Below are 18,401 nucleotides of genomic sequence, written 5' to 3' on the forward strand. Positions count from 1 at the left end.
TCCATCTCTGAAGAATGAAATGTACAACTGGACAAATCTCATTAAGGTCTGATGGATTGTGTTTTCTCATGTCCACAAGATAATTTTTTTTTTTTTGAGACAGAGCCTCAAGCTGTCACCGTGGGTAGAGTGCCATGGCATCACAGCTCACAGCAACCTCCAACTCCTGGGCTCAAGCGAGTCTCCTGCCTCTACCTCCCAAGTAGCTGGGACCACAGGCGCCCACCACAATGCCCAGCTATTTTTTGGTTGCAACCATCATTGTTGTTTGGCGGGCCCAGGCTGGATTCGAACCCGTCACCTTAGGTGTATGTGACTGGCACCTTAGCCACTTGAGCCACAGGCACCAAGCCCAGAGGATAATATTTCAAGGAGGATTCTAACAGTCTTGGCTTAAAAAGCAGCAGTTTCCATTTTGCTAGTCCCTTACAGCGATCTTTTTTTTTTTTTTTTTTTAAGAGACTCTCACTTTATTGCCCTCAGTAGAGTGCCTGACATCACAGCTCACAGCAACCTCCATCTCCTGGGCTTAGGCAATTCTCTTGCCTCAGCCTCCCGAGTAGCTGGGACTATAGGAGCCCGCCACAACACCTGGCTATATTTTGGTTGCAGTTTGGCTGGGGCTGGGTTCGAACCTACCATTCTTGGTATATGGGGGTGCCCTACCCACTGAGCCATAGGTGCCTCCCCCACTTACAGAGATTTTATGCTAGAGTAAAACTTCCCAGGACAATGCCATGCATACTTCCTGATGCCTTTTAGAAATTGGGAAATATCTTAGGAAGAGAATTCTAACAGTTCAGTAATATTGCTTAATAATTATTTTAAAATAATTACTAAAGAAATGTATAGAAGCTTTATTCTTCAATTCTGACCAATTTGGACAAAAATTTTTTCTTCCCTTATTTTGTTGTTCAAGTTTAATACTTCCACCTCCAACCAAAGGGCAATTTTTCATGCTACTAATGCTTGTGACCTTCCAGACTGCTTTCTTACATTTTTCTAGACCTCTACTCTGTCTTTCCTGTGTTTCTTAGCCCAGCTTCTCCCTAGGAAAAGCCCCTTTTTCCTGGCCTTCTCACTTGCCCTTTGTTACAACTTTTTTTACACATTAAATACAGCTTCCACTGCTACATTGGCACCACCTATGTAGACACCTCTACCCTATATTTGAAATTTTTCATAGAAACAATATCCTTATCATTATTTACTATGCTCACTCTCATGCCTTTATTTTTATATGGGTGTGTATATGTATATATGTATGTATACACACACTTTTTTTTTTGAGACAGAGTCTTACTTTGTCACCCTCAGTACAGTGCTGTAGCATCATCGCTCACAGCAACCTCAGGCTCTTGGGCTCAAGCAATTCTCTTGCTTCAGCCTCCTGAGTACCTAGGACTGTAAAGTGGCTACCACAACACCTGGCTATTTTTAGAGATAGGGTCTTACTCTAGCTCAGGCTAGTCTCGAACTCGTAAGCTTAGGCGATCTGTCCACCTTGGCCTCCCAAAGTGCTGGGATTACAGGTGTGAGCCACCACATCTGGCCAAAGCAGAAAAGTTTTGCCTTCATCCTGCTTTAGCTAGGTAGGTTTCCAGGTAAATGGCATTTGAAAACAGAGTTATTTTTAAAATTTTTTTTGAAAATTCGTAATCTCTCAGGCCAGACTTTTCCAGATTTCAATAATACTGCTAGTTAGAAACTTCTTTGTTATTCTGAGATGGAATCTATCCTGCCTTCCAAATTGCCTGACTGTTTCATCTGCACAATAGTTCTCTAGATCTTTAAAGGTCCTTTCCCAAACTTGCTCCACTGAACATTCCACTTCTTAGGTACAGTATCTCATCAGATGAGAAGTTTTAGTTGCTTTATTCTGATCTATGGGAAAAATTATTTTTGTTTGACAGATCCCATCGTGTTCCTGCTTCAGGAGACATTAGAGATTGTCATCAACCAGGGACTTCGGGGGAAATCTGGAGCATTTTTTATAAACCTTCTACTTCAATTTCCATCTTTAAGAAAAAACTCAAGAGTCAGAGTCAACAAGATGACCGTAATCCCCTTGTGAGTGACTAAAAACCCCACTGTGGACATGAGGTCCCTCTTTGAGCTCAGGGCTGCTGGGGTTGACCTCTCCTGTGGTTCTCCCATGGATTCTTCCCTGCCTCTCCCTCCACCTGGGCCTCTTCAGGGGCACCCTCCTCCAGACTGGGAAGGGCACCATGCTGCAGGGGCAGGCACAGCCTGGATTTCTCCTGCTTCATCAGGTGCACTTGGGAGAGAGACTCAAGGCCATAGGGCTTGGCCCTGTCTGCATCTCTCTCTGATCTAGCAGTGGGGATGCCAAGATAGTGGGGCAGAGAAGATAGAGACAGTTGTGGCTAGCACTGGGCTCAGGTGCATTCTAGATGACTGTCAGGTGGCGGGAAGGGTTAGTTATATGGAATATACATTGCTTCTTATCTCTTTTGTCCACACACAGATCAGTTTCTCCTGGTCTTTACAATTTTGAACAGGGCCAAAGAGGAAGAATTCTCGTTCTCATGAGGGTTGGCCTGGTCCCATACAAGTGTGGACTCGTGGGCATTAGCAAAGAGTAAAGGGGGCTGGTGCTCGTTGCTGACCCTGGAGACTTGCTCTCTGGGTGCTGGACTGGGACAGGTTTCCCCCAACCTAGAGGGCCTGAGAATAGGGTCTAAAACCCCTATTTATGTCCAATCTGACACCTTTTATGTCCAATCTGACACACAAGTTTCTTTCTACGTTCTTCTTTCTGTAGCTCAGTAACCTGCAGAGAAATCTTTGAGAGGTACTCAGTAACTCCTTGTCAGGTTGGATGTATTTGGCCTTTCCCCCTGTGGAAGCTGAAGGCCTTAGCTTCTCTGGAATTCTCTCAGCTAACTCTCATTTCTGAACAGGGAGTATAAATATTGTGCTTTAGCCTTTAGATGGCGTTATGTGGGACATGGGGCCTGTGGTACCTCCTAGAGGGGTCTCACATTTTAAAGGAAAATGAAAAACACCCAGAGGGCTGTGCTCTTTGATGTGTTCCCTCATGGGGACCGAGTGGGGTTAGTAAGGGTTCAGGAAAAGGTAAAGACTCTTGTCCCTGGTCCCATGCTACCCGGTCCCTTTGACAGGGAGGTGAACTGCAGATATTGGTGTGAGGGGAGAGAGTGCTTGGCAACTGATCCTCTGAGGATAGGCTCTAATATTGAGAGCCCCAGCTGCAGCAGCCACCAGTTGGGAGAGTTACATGTCATCTCTAATTTAGAAGTCCCCACCATCTGGGAGTAGGCTTTGTCAACAGAAGCTGAGAAGAGGGACCTGTGCCTGTGACAGTGAAAGCCTGGGCCTTGCACAGAGTGTGCCTCTCCCAAAGATGCTTGGGCATTGGTAGTTGTTGCCTCTGGTCTTTGGTTCCCTCTTTGGAGTGCTTTGCCCACCTTACCCACGTCCCTAATCTCCTGTCTGCTCTGGCTCCTCCTGAGTTTCTGGCAACCCATCTGTGCCTGATTGCCCCTGGGAAAACAGAGGGGGCTGCGTGGGGCCAGCTGGAAAGTGTCTGCAGTAAGAGGTGACACTGGGCAACCTGAGCTACAGGCAGAGGAGCATTCTGGGAGGGAAATGGGGAGGTGTGTCCACAGGTAGGCAAGACCTGCAGAGGGTACTGAGCCACTCTGAGCTGTCTCAGTGCTTTAATCTGGGAAAGGTGATTACCCTGGAGCAGCTGTCTGCAGGCCCCTGGGTCTAGAGGCACAGGCCTGTCACACATGAGGACCACTGGAAATATAACAACATGTGCAGTGTCCAAGCTATTTGTGGCTTTTGTGGAATCTCTTCTCAAAAGCAAGTATCAGTTGTCTATAGTCCCAGAAGGCACAGTGCTGGGAATAGATCCATTTGCAGGGCAAAGGGAATATGGCATTTGGCCCCAGTAAGGGTTTGCCTGGCTAAAACACAGCTGTTCAGTGGCCCAGGGCTGAGGCTGGTTCTTACCCACCGGCTTTCCCTCCTCACATCTCCAGCCTGCCAGCACTGCTGTATAGTCAGAGCCTGTAGCTGGAGCAGCCCTTCCAGGAGGGCCTGGGAGGAGCTGTGATGCTCAGTGCTCCCTTTCCTGCAGGGCCTCCAGGATTGACTTACCATCCATGGAGCAACCCTGGAAACCCAAACCCACCTCAGGGCAGCATGGCAGGGAGAATGACCGTAACTGTCCCAAGGCAAAGCTCCATTTACCCATAAACATGGGGTCCCTGCAGCCTGGTCATGGCCTCAGAACCTGTGGGCAACACCCCACAAAGGACTCCTGCAGCTAAGTAAACACCTGAGAAATAAATTATCCCAGAAGAAATGAGGTGGGTTTCCAGAAGCATAAAGGAGAAAACACTTGATCTTTTAAGAACCTCCTTTAAAAGAGGGTATTGAAGGTGGTAGGAAGAGGGTGACCCTGAGGAATGTAAATGATAAAATGTGTAGCAGAAGGCTGGAAAGAGGCAGGGAGGGGTGTAAGGGATCACTGAACACACCCTGCCCAAGGCCTCCTTGAGGTGCCAGAGCATGAGAAGAGGCTGCAGGGGGCTCCCTGGCCAAGTGCCCTCCTCACCCCTATTCAGTGCCGGCTCTCAGCCTGCCCCTCAGTGTGTGCTCTAACAGGAGGGCCAGCTGATCTTGATGCCTCCATGGTGATTGTGCCTGAGAGTGGACCAGCCTCCTGGTGTCTAGTGGCATTTCTCAGGGTCCTTGGCCCCTCTGACAAGGCAGCCAGGGGGCCCTCAGTTCTCTGTGTCCTTCCATGCTTATCTAATTGCTCGCAAAGCAGAGAATGGGTAGGGATGAACCTCCACATCAGGACAGGGTGAGTCCTCTCTGTTGAGCAAGGGAACTGCTGCTCAAACATTTGAAGAGTGGGCTGTGACTCAAGACTCCAAACAGCCAGAAGCCCACAGAGATCAAAGCACTAGCAAGACAGCTGTCCCAGGCCTGGGGCCTAGCCACAGGGTGTGCCTGGGCACAGCACCCACACTCCCCCGTTGTCAGCCTAGGCAGGGCCATCACCGGGCACTGCACACTGACTCTCCATGGCACTTATGAGTGGATGTCCTCTGGGATCCTGCTGCCCTTTCTGCTGAGGCCACACCAGGGCTCCTACAAGCCCAGTCAACTGGCACCCTGTTTGGTTTCAAATCTCCTGTTTGGTATTTGATGTTTGATGTCTGCTTTTGTTACTACCTTGGAAATGTTTAACATTTTGATTGTTTCCTCTGGTGTCTTTGTTTACCTTCCTCATTGTTCTACCTCCCAGGCCAGGTCTCCCAGCTCAGCTGCCCTGGTATGGGGTGTTGTCCAAACCTTCCAGCCACAGCTGCCACTCCCTCAGGCTGGACAGCTCAGGGGTGACAGGGCTTCCCCTCTGCCTGCAGATCCCCGATGGGCCCCTCTCACAGGCTTCTGTCTTCTCCAGTTGAGCATACTCAGCAAGGCAGGAGTGGGCTGTGAGGAAGGAAGTCAGAGGTGAATCTCCTGCTTCAGAAAAGACATTCTTTAGAAGGACAGCCCAGAGGCCCTTGCCTGCCTACATGGGCCCCCGGGACTCCCGCATGTCAGACCTTCCCACGTCCAAACTCACCTTCCAGTGGGGAATTGACTTTGGATGACAAGGCTTTATTTGTAAATATGCTCATAACATGCAACTCTGAGAACAAAATAGAAACATCATGTATTTTAAAATGTAAGATGAAGTGTGATGCACTGCATACAATTTAATATATATTTTTAGGATTTTGTTATTTAAGAAAATGGAATGTAATGGTACTTAACTTTTACAAAAGAGAAAAAAATGTTATTTTTACTGTCTGGAGAAAAATAAATATTCTCATTGTTGTAGAAACAGTGATGGGCCCTAGGCTGCCATTTGTATGAGTGTCCCCCCAGTGTCTCCCCAGGGTCATGTGGTGGAATTCTTCCCTCCAGGCCTCACTCTTTGCTTGCTTTTTCCTAGTGGTGGCTCCAGGTTCCCCCAGTCTTGTCAGGGCTCTGGCTCTCAGTGGACCTTCCCTGGAGGACCTGGAAGAGCAGGAGTTCCAAATCAACACAGGTCCCCAGAGGATATTGGGAGGGCAAGGAAGAGTGTGGGGCTGTGGACAAGGGAAGATCCAAGTTTGAACCGACCTCAGTCAGTCTGCCCTCTATCTCAGTTTCCCAACCTGGAAATGTAATTGAATCTATTTCTCAGGAGTTACGAAGATTAAGTGAGAAAATTTATCAAAAGCAGTTATGTAGTATTTATCCCTGGCATAATTTTTTTCCTTTCTTTTTTTTTTATTAAATCATAGCTGTGTTGGCTCGGTGCCTGTGGCCCAGGCGGCTAAGGCACTGGCCACATACACCTAAGGTGGCGGGTTCGAATCCCCAGCCCGGCCCGCCAAACAACAATGATGGCTGCAACCAAGAAATGGCCGGGCGTTGTGGCGGGCGCCTGTGGTCCCAGCTACTTGGGAGGCTGAGGCAGGAGACTCGCTTGAGCCCAGGAGTTGGAGGTTGCTGTGAGCTGTGATGCCATGGCACTCTACCCAGGGGGATAGCTTGAGGCTCTGTCTCAAAAAAATAAAATAAAATAAAATAAATAAAAAAAAATCATAGCTGTGTACATTAATGCAATCATGGGGTACAATGTGCTGGTTTTATATACTATCCCAGGCAGAATTTATCTTGCCTCTCAGAGCAGCCAATTCTTCCCCTTCATCCCCTGGCCCCCACCCTTTCCTTTTTAATTCTAATAGAAGCTCCATGTATGAGCGGCCTACTATGCACCAGGCATTTTACTGTTAGGTACTGTGCATCTCCCAACAAGCCTTTACAGTGGATACCAATGTCCCTATTTTGTGAATGAGGAAAATGAGGCTCAGAGAGATAGCATGGGATAGTAGTTGTGAGCACAGTCATCCATTTGTTAGCTGTGAGGCCAGTGGTGGGTAAAACAGGGAGCCTTTGAAGGGTTTCAGCAGAGGAGTGACATCAAATTCCCAGTTGGGAAAGATTTCCTCCTTACATTCAGAAAAACAAATCAGGGTGGGGTAAGACCAAGGTCAAGAGACCAGTTGAGGGGCTGAAAGGTGCACAGGTCCACCTAAGAGATGTGGAGGGCCCACCCAGGCCCCCATCCTCGTGCTGTGGAGAGAGAGGCCTGTCATACCCACAGGGCAGGGGCATGGCTGTGGGGCTGAGGCTTGCACCCCAACTCCACCACTCATGTGACCCTGGACAAGTAGCCTCGCCCTGTGCACCTGTGTTTCCATCTGTCACATGGGAGTAGTTATAGCACCTGCTTTGTGATGCTGGGACATTGGGTTATATGAATTATTACCTATTGTATGTTTTCAAAAACTAGTAGGTATTATTTCTATTCTAGAATAGAGGTTAAGGACAAGGAGTTGTCTAGGATGGGGTTCAGATAATCTGAATTGGATGGCTGGGTGGAGAAAGGGGCTATTCTTTGAGATAAGGAATACAAAAGGCACCAAGTGTAAGAGGAAACCAGTGATTTCCATTTGAGCTAAGTCCAGGGAGGTCCCTGTGGGACATGGAAGCAGAGCCGTCCAGCAGGCATTGGACACACAGCCCAAGACCCACACGAGGGTCTGCCCTGTGGAACACAATCCATGGAAACATGGGCGCAGACATCCATGGGGTGTCTGGAGCAATCCCAGGTAGCTGCTGAAGACAGTATCTTGGGACACTCTGAGGCAGATAGGGGACATCTGCAGTGGACCAGGGTGGGTGGGGTCAAGCAGGAGGGGAGGACTTACCCTGAAGCCAAGGAACCTAGGAGCAACATTTCTAACCAGACTGGTTCAGGCACACACAGACTGCTGATTCCCCATTTTCAGGAAATGACTTGGCCAGGTGAAGCCTCTTTGGATCAGTCAGTTCTTGCTAGGACACAGGGTTCTCAGAGGAAAGAGGGCACAGGCCAGTCCTACCAGAGAATATCACCACCACCTTAGATACAGGCGTGGTTCTCAGGGCATGATGCATTGGGCAGCTTGCCTGGGAATCCCTGTGTGCGTGGTCAAAATGCAGGCTCTTGGCTGCCCTCCAGAATAGAACCTCTGAGAGGCTTCATGGATGATTCTGATGCTCACAAAAATCTGACACCCACTTACATTTGTATGGGAAATATAGTTGTGCTTCCTCTGAAACAAAGTGTCTACATTTAGACAGTTGTGCACATTTCTATCACTGTTTCCTTCATGGGTGGCATTGTGTTTATTACTTGAATGCAAAGACTGTTTCATCCCAGAGATTCTCTGTAGGACAGAGAGGTGGGGAGGGCAGCACCACAGTTATTCCACAGTCTTCTCTGGAAGGGCCATTACCTTGGTGTGCCCTTCCCTTTACCATTGTCACCTCCCTGACTAACCTCTACCTCCACCCCTGCAGCCAACCCTCACGCTGCTGCGGCTGCTGCAATATGACAGCACCTTGAAAGGTCAGCTTTACTTGAGTGTTTATCTTCCCCAAGCTTTCTGTCTCTTTCCCAGAAGCTCTTTCCTTCCATGAAGGAAAATATTTTTAATGGCAGGAAATGGCTGGTGGAAAACAAATGGGGTGGCCTTGCTGGTGAATTTCTTAGAGACAAATTGGGCTGCAACAGAAAAATAAACAAATGCAGTCAGCATGTACAACTGTCCTGCCTAAAGAACCCCTTTAGGGACAAGAAAAGACTCCCATATTCCCTTGAGTGGACTTTGGGAACCACTGACCTTGACCTTGTCTCCTGTGTTCTCTCAAATCTGAGAGACATAGATAGTGTAAAACCCACACCCAGAGCCAGCATCAAGGGCAGTGTTGGCATCAGCCTTTGTCAGGCAATCAAAACCTCTTCTTCCTGTGTAGGGGAAAAGGGCTGGACAAGGGTGACCTTGTCTCTAAGCTTGGAAGTCACATGACCATCTTCTCTCCCCACCGGGCCATGCATGCCTGAAACTGCAGACAGTCTCTGGGACTTAGAGAACTGGGAAGCTTTTGTTCCTCTGTGGCAAGGTCGGGTCCCTCATGGGGGATTGTTTGTGCTCAGCTGAAAGGGACACTTTGGGGATAGAATATTTCAACCTTTAGAAGCAGCAACATTTGCTTGTAGCTGAAAGTCTTCATTTCTGGTCTCCAGCTGTTGTCTGGAGCCACCAGGCCCCCCTGAATGGGCCTACACCCAGCAACTGGGGCAGGCAGTTCAAGGCTGGGCCGGACATGGACCAGCACCCACTTTGGAGAACCAACTACTTGCATATTGATCATGTGAATATGTTTATAACTAAATTTGCCTTCGTTGCTATTACCAAAGATAAATTCCAGGCGCTCTCAAGGGTCATTCAAACCTCCTATATAGACAAATACAGTGGCAGTTTTTTTGTGGGTCTGAGTGAACTGAGGAAAGAGCTTTTTGAATATGTGAGAAAAATAATAGTATTAATAACAATTGCTGCCATTTTTGCAGTACCCATTGTGTGCCAGACGCTGTGCCAAGCATCCAACAGATTCCAGACATTACTAAATTCATCTTTGCAACAACCTAACAAGAAAACAGGCTCAAAGAATTGGTCCAGCCAGTGGCAGTCAGGGCCAGGACTCAGCCCAAGTTCACTGACTCCAAAACCAGGGCTCCTCATTCCACTCCATTCCCCCCAGCTCATCTTCAAGGATGTGGCCTCCAGACAGCCCAGGGAAAGTACAGATTGCTTTGCATGGGGCAAGGAAGGCTTCAAGCATACACTTCTTCACTTATTTGAGGGTACAGACCCTTTTGAGAATCAGAGAAATGGATGGAGTCCCCAAAAGACCCCACCCACCAAACTTTGCATGGCAATTCTAAAGGTCCAGAGAATCTTCCTCCCAATCCTTCCAGGGGACTTCAGGTTTAGACTCTCCCCATTAAGCCATGAGCAGGGTTATTTGAAAGTTAAAAAATGAGACCAGAAAGGATAACAACACAGTAACAATAGTACTAGTAACCACAGATACATTTTACCAACCACTAATTGTCAGGCACCATGCTAGAGATCAGCAAACTTTTTCTGTAAAAGGCTAAAGTCTAAATATTTTACTTGGGTTATTATGAAAGTTTTGAGACAGACTGTGTTGTGGTCCATTATTTCACTTCCAAGAAACACAGTTGACAGCATCCTTCCTGATTCACCTGTGCAAGTTTCTACTTGCTTGGCTTATCAGTGTTGCTGGGAGGGATTTATTTGTTTCCATCTGCATGGATTTTATGTTTCTTGATTTTTGTGTATCTTAGAACTTTCATAATGACCTACATAGACTTTGTAGTCCATTTGGTCTCTGATCCATCCACTAGAACCATGGATAGTCCATTGGGACCCTCAATGACCCAGGGCCATCTGAGCATCTTTGTGAAGGGGTGGGGAATGGAGGTGATGGGAGGCCACCAGGACCCCTTTGATATTAGCCTCAGACAATATGTAAACAGACAGGCATGACTGTGTTCCAGTAAAACTTTGTGGACACCAAAACTTGAATTTTGTATATAACTTTCACACATCACAAAATACTATTCTTTTGATTTTTTTCCCCAACAATTAAAAAATGTACAAGCCATTCTTAGCTCAGACCATACAAAGGTGGCAAGCCCCAGACCATAGTTTGCAAACCCCTCAATGTCCTAACTGCTTTTCACACATCACCTTATTTAATCCTGACAGCTATACTGATTAGGTATTGCTTTTGTCATTTGTCAGATGAGAAAAAACCCTAAGAGGTTAAATAGCTCATTCATACTCCCAAGACACAAGTGGAGTGAGTTTAAATTGTGGGAAAAATAAATGAATGAATTGTAGAGAAAGGGAGGTAAATGTGCGGGTGGAGCAGGAAGGAGGACCCTAAAGCCATGGTGGCACCTTGGGCCCTGGCATATAAGAGAGAGATATCCCTTCCTCCCACAGCCTTTGCTTAATAAATGGTCTGAACTGCAGGGGAGGGCGGCTGGTTTCCTGAGCTCTCCCCCCAACCCCCAGCTACAGGCTCCAAGGACAGAGGCTCCAGACCCAGGACAGCTGGTGGCCTTCACATTGTTTTTCCGTCTCCCAGGTTCTCTTAATTATAACCAATTTGCCACCCTCAGCAATTCCTCGTTCATCTTTGCCAATACCCATGAACTGGAGCCATTAGCCAGACTCCCAGCCAAACATTCAGCTAAAATCACTTCCCTTTCCCATGTAGGGAGTCCTCCAGTCTCTTAGAAACCTGCTGCCTGCCTTCTGCATGCTGCCTTACTTGGCTGGGATTTGCCATCCAAATCTCTTAGGGAAGGAGAGGTGGAATCTGGTTAACTTTCTCCAACTCCTTGCCTTCCTGGCTGACTCCGGGGGCTCTGGCAGGTTGCCTGTGGGGGACCAGGTACAGGATGGCCTTTCTTCTTTGGTGCTCTCCCCACTTCCTCATCCTGTTCTTACTTATTTGCACTGGGGCCCAGGGCTTTGGAACTCTGCCCCAGAAACAATGCTTTCCTCCTTTCCCCAAGTGTTATGTGGGGTGACAGGGTCAGGACACTGGGGTTGAGGAAGGCTGCAGCATGTAGGGAGGGAGAAGGACGCCAGCTTGATGTCACACCTTATATATATAACCTTTGCAGTGTCACATCACAGGAACATTCAGGCCGCGGTCCTCAAGACATGAGCATCTGGGCTGAATGCAGGCTCTGCTGTCTCTAATTCCTGCACCTGTCAGGTTACTCTTATCTTTCCAACCTCCATTCACTCATCCATAAAATAGGGCTGTTGTAAGAGTAAATGAAACAATAAAGGTGAAATATTTAGCTCAGTCACTGGCCTGTGAGTTCTCCATGCATTTTAATGATTTTTTTTTTTTTTTTGAGATAGAGTCTCACTATGTCGTCCTTGGTAGAGTGCTGTAGCATCACAGCTCACAGCAACTTCAAACTCTTGGGCTTAAGAGATTCTCTTGCCTCTGCCTCCCAAGTAGCTGGGACTACAGGCGCCTGCCACAACGCCCGCCATTTTGGGTGGGGATGGGTTACAGTTGTCATTGTTGTTTAGCAGGCCCGGCCCAGGATGGAACCCGCCAGTCTCCGGCGCCCTACTCAGTTAGCTACGGGCTCCGAGCCCATTTTAATGATTTTTATCGCAAACTAAGAATGATGAGGTGCAGTGTGTCCTGGGCGTGGACCTTAGTCCCGCCTCTGAAAAAAGAGAGCGGAATCACAGTTTTCAAACTGTCCCTCTCAGGGACCACCAGGAGCTGGGGGAACCAGGTTGAGCCCTATCCTTGGAGATTGAGAACCCTCAATCACCAAACCTCACGCATACAATGCACTAAGTGAAGGCAGGGCTCTCCCTAGAGATTCCCGACTCAGTTCCTGTAAGCAGCTAGTTTCCCCAACTGACCTTCACCCTCTCAGGGACACAACCTATTATAGGGTGAAAATAACTTTCTCTGCCAGCTCCCTGCTTTCAGTGGGTTTTCCTGTTGCTTCGGGTAAGGGAACAAATATGGAATATGGATGTCTTTATAAATTCCCTCAAGTTTCCCCGGATGGGCAAACAGAAGGCTCAGACCTCCGCGCTGAGCCGCCCGCCCGCCCGCTGGGCTCTCCTTGGGCAGAACCCAGGCCCGCCTCCTGCGCCCGGCTCGCGCTCACCAGCGCCGCCCCGTGGTAAGATCGGAGATCTGCGGAAGAAAGCCGGCCCTGAACCGCCGCGTCCACGCAACTCCTCGGTTCAAGTCACGCATTTCTTGGCTCTAAAACTGGACATTAACCCAAGACTCTCACCGTGACACTTAAAAGGTCTCCGATTTGCTGTCTATCCTAAGGGCAAGTCTCCAGGGCCCTGACCTCCCGGGTCCCAACTATAGGAAAATATTTAGAGCAACCTTTTTTTTTCTGTTTATAAAAAGAACTCATTCTGTCAGCAGATAAGTGATCAGATAAAGTATTCTCCCTCCATGCTATGAAATCCTTTGTCACCACTCAAATTAATGTGGTGCATCTACAAAGACTGTATTAGATATCGTAAGGAAAAAAATCAAGTCACAGAACACAGCATATCATTTTTGTCAGATTTTGTACAAGCCGAGTCCATGCCAAACTCTCACAGTGGTCACCTTAGAACAGGAAGGAGGAGGAGAGGAGGCAGGGATGCTCCATTTTATTTGATGTACATACAAGTGGCTTGAATCTTTTGCACTCATGAATTATATGTGCAATTTTGAGAATAAAATGTACATTGATTATGAAAAAGAAATTTGGAAAGCACAAAAGAACTTAGGGCAGCACCTGTGGCTCAGAGGAGTAGGGCGCTGGCCCCATATGCCGGAGGTGGTGGGTTCAAACCCAGCCCCGGCCAAAAAAAAAAAAAAAAAAACGCAAAAAAAAAAAAAAAAAAAAAACTCACTGTCACACTACTCAAAAGAAAGTACTGTCAAAATGCTTGTGTGCAGGCTTCCAGAACAAACTAGCAGGACTACTTGGGCTAGCCACCTGGGGTCCCAGTGGTGGGAGAGGGCCTAGCCAAAGTCACTGGACCAGTCATCCACTTTGCACCCCATGTTGCCTACACTGCTGCCCCTCCCCACCCTGAGTGACCCCCAGAGACACCTGCTGATGCAGAGGGTCTCCCAGACTCCAGCAGTACACTCAGCTCCCAAGCCAAAAGGTCCTTCTCTTTGTTAACTACAAAATAAACATCTCCAGGCCCCCCGGGCCACTTGGAGTATAAATGTTTATGTATTTTGGAAAGAGAGAAAAAAAAAAAAGACAGACTCTTACAAGTTTCCCTAAAGCAGATGGATGCCAAGTCAGTAATTAACCCTCAGTAATCGGGGTGTCTGATCTTCCGCCAGCAGGCCTGCAACAAGTTGGAAAGATGGCTGATGGGGGCTTGTGCTATAACTTGGCATCTGATGGGCCTTCAAGGTCTCAAAATGTTCTCTGGAAAGTACACTGGCTGCCTCTTTAAAACTCTGAGTTAGGCACTAGGGACTTACCCCCAGGAAGTCCCCATGCACAATAGTGTACCCTACTCCAGATGAAGACTGGGAGCAGCCATAGCATTCATCAAACCACTGGGGGTGAAACCCAGCATGCACACACACAGCTGGGAGGAGCAAGGCTGGCTGGGGCTCACATGCTGGTACTTGGTCATCTTAACAATGACATTCATTAAACACCTAAGGACCTGGTTACCTGCTAAACTCTATATACTTGTTCATTATTTCATTTGCTCCTACAAGCAACCCCATGGGGTAGATATAGTTATATTCACATTTTATAGATGAGAAAATTGAGTCTCTGCTGACATCACTTAATCCTGTGTGGGTAGAATCTCGTCTTCAAATAACAATTGTTGCTTGCCCAAAGTCATCTAGCTGGTAAGTGATGGCACAACTGGCACCAAAAACCTTTTACAATGTCAAAACCACACCTGCCTACCCCCCCGCCATTTGTGTTCACAAACTCTTTCCACAGTTATCACTTTTCAATCTTATAGAAACCATGCTGAACTCAAAGACACTGGCCTGTGGGAGGTCTCTGCAAAGATCACGCTATTCTCTTGGGTATAGCCAAAGAGGACAAGCTGGGGCCAGAATCTCATCAGGAGAGGCTGGGGGATCTGAAAAGATAAGCTTTCGCCATCTTTCCAATGCCAGAAATGAGGCCCAGAGTGCAAAATTTGTGTGCACAGGGTCTCCCAAGACTTTGCCTACACGGTCAATGTCATTTCCACGGCTTCCCGAAGCTTCCTGAAAACATGGAGCCTGGTGGCAAGAACAGACTAGAGAAACAGGAAGATAGCCCCTGGTGTGTTCTTTGGGGCCTTGGGCCAGGAGAAAGGTATCATACAGTGTTTAAGGGTGTCTCCCGCTTATACAAAGTCATCTGGGAGCTGCTTTCATCTAGCAACTCCACCATCTGTGGCTTCAAGTCATCTACTGTGTGGCTGCCCTTGCCCATACCACTGCCCCTCCCCACCCTGAGTCACCTGCAGGGTGTCACAAACAGATAGGTAGGAGGAAGGAGCTTAAGCAGAGGTTCTCAGGGAGATGCTGGGGGAAACCTGTACCTCGCTTCCTCCCACATTCCATTGGCCTAACTGGTCACATGGGCTCACTTGGATGCAAGGGCAACTGGGAAATGTAGTTTTCCAAAGGGTGAAGAGGTGTGGACAATGAAATTGGTGAATATACAACCTGTCTCTGCCACATTATTCCATAGTTCATAGTCATGTCAGGGCCTGGAATGTCTTGAGATTGTTGTTCTGCTCGCTGGAGGAGCAATAGACTATGAAGCTAGAGAAGTGGGTGGGGCTAATTCTAAGAACACAGGTGGCAAGGTGGAAGGGGTAGGAGTACTGACCTGCAATCCAGCCCTTAACTGGCAATCCAGCCATGGCAGAAGAGGGACCAGATAATGCCAGAACAAGAGACAGAATCCCCCAGACAAATGTGGAGGGAAACCAAATAGCCCTGAAGACATCAAGAGCAGGCCACGCCAGTTAGGAGTCCTGGCCTGCTCTGCAGAAGAGGATGCAAGAGGGCGCTGGGGAATGAAGATGGAAAGCAGAGGAGAGAAGCCAACAGAGGGATCTGAGGAATTCTAAGGAAATGGGGACTGGAGGCTGGAAGGGTCTTCGGTGCCAGTAGAGCCAGTTTCATGGGCATGCAAGCTCTGCAGTCCCACAGGGTACAGGTTTAGAAAGGCCCCATGCTTGGCCCTGGCTGTAACTGTCTTGAAATTCTTAATTTTCCAAGAAAGGGGTCCCACGAATAACCAATCCAGAATCCAGAGATTATCCACCTTGATTCCAGATGACCCTGCCCGCAGGCTGTGGGTGCTGCTGCTACTGGCTGTTTTCCAGCCTGATGGGACAGCAAGGCCACAGGAAATGGGTCTGGAGGAAGACAGTGGAGGTGGCCAGCTCAGGAGTGCCCCTTATCGCCTCCATGTATAAACATGCAAGAGGCACAAGTTTCAGATCCTACTTGTCCAGAGAGTAAGGCTTGTTTAGCTGGTCAGCTGGTGCTGACTGTTAGCAGGACGCTTACTGTTGAGAGATTTTTTCACAAAAAAAAACAATGAGGCTCAGGGCCTGTGGCTCAAGTGGCTAAGGTGCCAGCCACATACCCCTATGGTGGCGGGTTCAAATTCAGCCTTGGACCCGCCAAACAACAATGATGGCTGCAACCAAAAAAAAATAGCTGGGCCTTGTGGCAGGCACCTGTGGTCCCAGCTACTTGGGAGGCTGAGGCAGGAGACTCGCTTGAGCCCAGGAGTTGGAGGTTGCTGTCAGCTGTGATGCCACGGCACTCTACCCAGGGGGACAGCTTGAGGCTCTGTCTCAAAAAAATAAAATAAAATAATTCAGATTTTTCTAGCACCGTGGGAGACCAAGGTGGGTGGTTCACTGATTTGAGACCAGCCTGAAGAGAAAGTGAGACCCTCCCCCCACCCGTCTCTACTATAAACAGAAAAACTGAGGCAAGAGAATCACTTGAGCCCAAGAGTTGGAAGTTGCTGTGAGCTATGATGCCATGACATTCTACCCAGGGTGACATAGTGAGACTCCATCTCAAAAAAGAAAAAAAATTTCAGATTTCACTTTCTCAGTGAAATGGAAATGTCCTCCTGGCTCGGCCCTGTGGCTCAAGTGGCTAAGGCATCGGCCACATACACCTAAGGTGGCGGATTTGAATTCTGCCCGGGCCCACCAAAACAACAATGATGGCTGCAACCAGCACTCTACCCAGGGGGACAGCTTGAGGCTCTGTCTCAAAAAAAACAAAACAATGAGCTCTGAAAGCGGTGTGGTGTTGAGGGTGGCAGATGAGTGGATGAAATCCAAGAGCCCATACAGGAAAATGGGGGAATTGGAATTAAAGCAAGAGGGACACTAACCTTGGGAGTCTCTTGTTTTATATACAAAGACATTTAAGGAGAACTGTACATTTAAAAAAAAGAAAGAAAGAAAGAAAAGAAAATCAGTTCTGATGTTGGAGACATTACCAAAGCAGGAAATAGATTTATTAGTACTGGCTGCTAACTGTGGTCTAGGGGGGGAAACCCTCTTCAAGTCAAGGAGAGATTCAGACACATCTGGCAAACTGATGGGACCAGCCCTTTGTTGCATCGGTGGGAACAGTCTAAGAAGGAACTGGCACAATGAACACAATCCAGTTACAAAGCATGATTCCAGAGGAGGGGAGTGATTAGTAACAGCGCCTTGCTCTCATGCACTGAGCACTTACCATGTACCAGGCATTGTGCTACACACATGCATTATGTACCCTTTCCTGTGTAACAAATTATTCCAAAATTTAGCTGCTTAAAGCAACAGGCTATTATTATCCTTCAGTTTCTCTGGGTCAAGGATTCAGGAGCTGTTGAGCTGAGGGGTTTTGGTTCAGAGTCTCGCACAAGTTTACAGGCGAGATGTCAGCTAGGGCTGTGGTCATCGGAAGGCTGGACTGGGTTGGAGGATCCGCTTCCAGGATGGTACCCTCATTTAGCTGGTCAGCTGGTGCCGACTATTAACAGGAGGCTTCCTCCAAGACACAGTGGCTGGCTACCCCCAGAGCAAGTAACCTAAGAGTTGGGTGGAAGCTGCCATCTTTTCTGAAACCATGCTCCATCATTTCTGCAATGTCCCCTTGGTACAGAGGTTAGCCCTATTCTGCATGAGAGGTAACTGTAGCAGAGCATGAATACTGGGGGCAAGGAGGGGCTCACTGGCCACTGTCTCATCTGGGAAACTGGCAACCACTGCATGTTACTCGCATGATTCAGTAAATCACCATAACAGGGGTTGATATATTTTTCCCCTACTCGAAAGAGGAAACTGTCCAAGATCAAACAAGCAATCACTAGCAGCCCTGGGGTTTGACCCCAGCTGTCCTTGGATATTTCTGCACTCTATGGCAAGCAGAGGTTATAAAGCAAGGAGAAATGTTCACCAAATTCCTTTAGACACTGGACTCCAGGTAGCAGGATGTTGTGTTTTTCTCTTTTGGAGGGGTCCTGCAGGGGAGGAGTCCTGCAGGGGAGAGGCAATCTTCTCTGCCATGCTCACACAGGCCAAGTGGAGCTTTGAATGGTCAGAATGGGTCAACTACCAGAACATGGATTGGGGCAAGTTTGCTAGAGGTCAGGATCACTGTTAGAACAACCTCAAGCCCCAAGCGGCTAAAGCACCAGGTACCTACACTAGAGCTGGCGGGTTTGAATCCAGCCCGGGCCCGCCAAACAACAATGATGGCTGCAAAATAACCATCAAAAAAATAGCCGGACATTGTGGCAGGTGCCTGTAGTCCCAGCTACTTGGGAGGCTGAGGCAAGAGAGTTGCTTAAGCCCAGGAGTTGGAGG

General features: G+C 48.1%; 2 protein-coding genes across 2 annotated transcripts in view; both read left to right on the forward strand.

Annotated features, from left to right (window-relative positions):
* Positions 1 to 5,754, forward strand: part of KREMEN1 (kringle containing transmembrane protein 1) — a 60,475-nt gene extending 54,721 nt beyond the window's left edge. The window contains exons 9-10 of the mRNA XM_023513235.1: positions 1,914 to 2,070; positions 5,471 to 5,754. Of these exons, the coding sequence (XP_023369003.1) occupies positions 1,914 to 2,070; positions 5,471 to 5,524 (211 nt within the window). The 3' untranslated portion in view covers positions 5,525 to 5,754. The remainder of the gene's footprint in view (positions 1 to 1,913; positions 2,071 to 5,470) is intronic.
* A 6,822-nt stretch (positions 5,755 to 12,576) lies between these two features.
* The window catches only part of EMID1 (EMI domain containing 1), a 100,611-nt gene continuing 94,786 nt past the window's right edge, over positions 12,577 to 18,401 (forward strand). Inside the window, exon 1 of the mRNA XM_023513236.1 lies at positions 12,577 to 12,697. Within this exon, the coding sequence (XP_023369004.1) occupies positions 12,577 to 12,697 (121 nt within the window). The remainder of the gene's footprint in view (positions 12,698 to 18,401) is intronic.

This window comes from Otolemur garnettii, unplaced genomic scaffold, assembly GCF_000181295.1.
Source record: "Otolemur garnettii isolate 467f Iridium unplaced genomic scaffold, OtoGar3 scaffold00038, whole genome shotgun sequence".
NCBI lineage: Eukaryota > Metazoa > Chordata > Mammalia > Primates > Galagidae > Otolemur > Otolemur garnettii.